Source organism: Arachis stenosperma, chromosome 6, assembly GCF_014773155.1.
Source record: "Arachis stenosperma cultivar V10309 chromosome 6, arast.V10309.gnm1.PFL2, whole genome shotgun sequence".
Taxonomy (NCBI): domain Eukaryota; kingdom Viridiplantae; phylum Streptophyta; class Magnoliopsida; order Fabales; family Fabaceae; genus Arachis; species Arachis stenosperma.
In genome coordinates, this window is record NC_080382.1 from 126,858,517 (window position 1) to 126,860,440 (window position 1,924).

At 35.0% G+C, this 1,924-nt stretch overlaps 1 protein-coding gene across 1 annotated transcript; it reads right to left on the reverse strand.

Annotated features, from left to right (window-relative positions):
• Positions 1–823: 823 nt before the first annotated feature.
• Positions 824–1,453, reverse strand: LOC130934573 (glutathione S-transferase T3-like). The gene has a single exon (XM_057864131.1). It carries the CDS (start codon positions 1,451–1,453, stop codon positions 824–826), a length of 630 nt encoding a protein of 209 aa, XP_057720114.1.
• Between the last annotated feature and the right edge of the window lie 471 nt (positions 1,454–1,924).

Here is a 1,924-nt window from a genome sequence, read left to right on the forward strand (position 1 = left end):
TGTTCAATCAAGTCCTCCTTTAGTTGTCTATGCTGCTGCCTATTTTAAAGTTGGGCATCTCTTTAGAAAAATTGATGGTATGGTGCAAAATCTTCCTCTCTGAGCTAAGATTGTGATAAGCCATTTTTGATATCAATATACTCTAAGGTTTGAGCAAAATTTTCTCCATAAGTCTCTCTTTCATCCTCAACAATCATATTATGCAATATAATACAAGCTCTCATTATGTTGGCAAACTTCTTCTTTTTCCAAAAGCGAGTTGGACTACGTATAATTGCAAAGCGTGCTTGCAATACTCCGAATGCTCGCTCCACATCTTTTCTTTCCCCTTCTTAGTATTGTGCAAATAACGGCTAGTTTTGTAACGCTACTTAACGGTCACTTTCATGAACAATAACGGCACAATAATATTGACTAATTTGAAAAGTTACATCAGAAATGAATAAAACAGACTACATCACATACCAGTAATACACACCAAAACTAAAAATATACTACGTAACTCTACGAATATAAGGAACGATTAAGTAAATCACTTCGTGATTATTTTCTCACATGCAATCTCATGAAAAGTTCGTCGTTTTTCACTCATTGTAGACGTGTCAACATTAAGTATTTGCATATCCATTTCCTTTTTCCTTTCCTTAGCCATCCTTTCCATTTCCCATTCTTTTGCATTTATCTCCATTTCTTTAATATACCTCTGAGTTTGTAATTCTTGTTCTTTCATTGCTGCTTGAGTTTGTAATTCTTGTTCTTTCATTGTCGCTTGAATTTGTAACTCCTTCTCCTTCATTGCTGTAATCTTTGCTCTATGTTCCCCCTACTCTTCTCTTTCTTTTTTCCTATTCATTAGTTGCTTTTCTCTAACATTCTTAATATCTTCCATGAGAGATAGTTTTTTAACAACCGATAATTTCTTTTTGTTAATATTTTTAGACATTTGTACTTTTTCCTTACCTTTTCGCTTGCTCTCGTTTGATCCTTGTGGGCGAACAGGAGAGTCCACAACGGGTTCGTCTGCCAACGGTGTATCTGGGTTTGATGAGGATGAGTATGCTCTAGTTGCACTAACCTTGGTTCTCTTTGAGCCTCCACTCTGTGTAGATAGTTGGCTTCTCCATTTTTGCTCCAAACGAAGCATGTTCCAATACTTCTCAAAAGTAAATTTTTGAGCATAATTTGTGGAATAAAGTTTATATGCCAACTCTTTTATATCATCAACGTTTGAACCACTCCTTATGTTTCGACTAGCTTGATCGTAGCAACCAGCAAATTGTGCAACAGCCTTGTTGATCTTATACCATCGTTTCTTACATGCAACTACCACCTTATCATGTCGGAGCAAAATTCTACACAGTAGCTGTGAATTCGACTCCAAAATATTTTTCCCATTTTGATCGGTACCAACTATAGGGTCAGTTGAAATATTTAACCATGCACTGATCAGCATCTCATCATCTTTCTAATACCAGTGTTGAATACTATCTTGTCTCTGATCTTCAGTATCATCATCATTGAGGTCGATAGCATCTAATTCACGAGGGTTGGCAAAATCTAAATATTGCGAATTTAGACTAGATTTTATCGGAGTCTGAGAGGATGAGTTATAAGAGCCACCAACACCAGATGAGTTATGTCGTGATGCACTAAATTGAGTTAGAAATGGTAAAGATGTTGGATTAACATTTCTGATAGAGGGGTTAAATATGGATGAAAATGAAAAATGTAGTGTTTGTGAATTTTGATTTTGTGGTTGGAATATAGGAAATTAATTATTATAAGGAGTTTGAAAATTGAAATTACGATGATTTTGTGGATTTATATTTTGAAATGTATTCGGTAGTGTGAAGTTTTGATTTCGAACTTGAGAGTTTGAGGTTTGAGATTGTTGGATATTTGGAGTTTGAGAAAATTTTTGTAA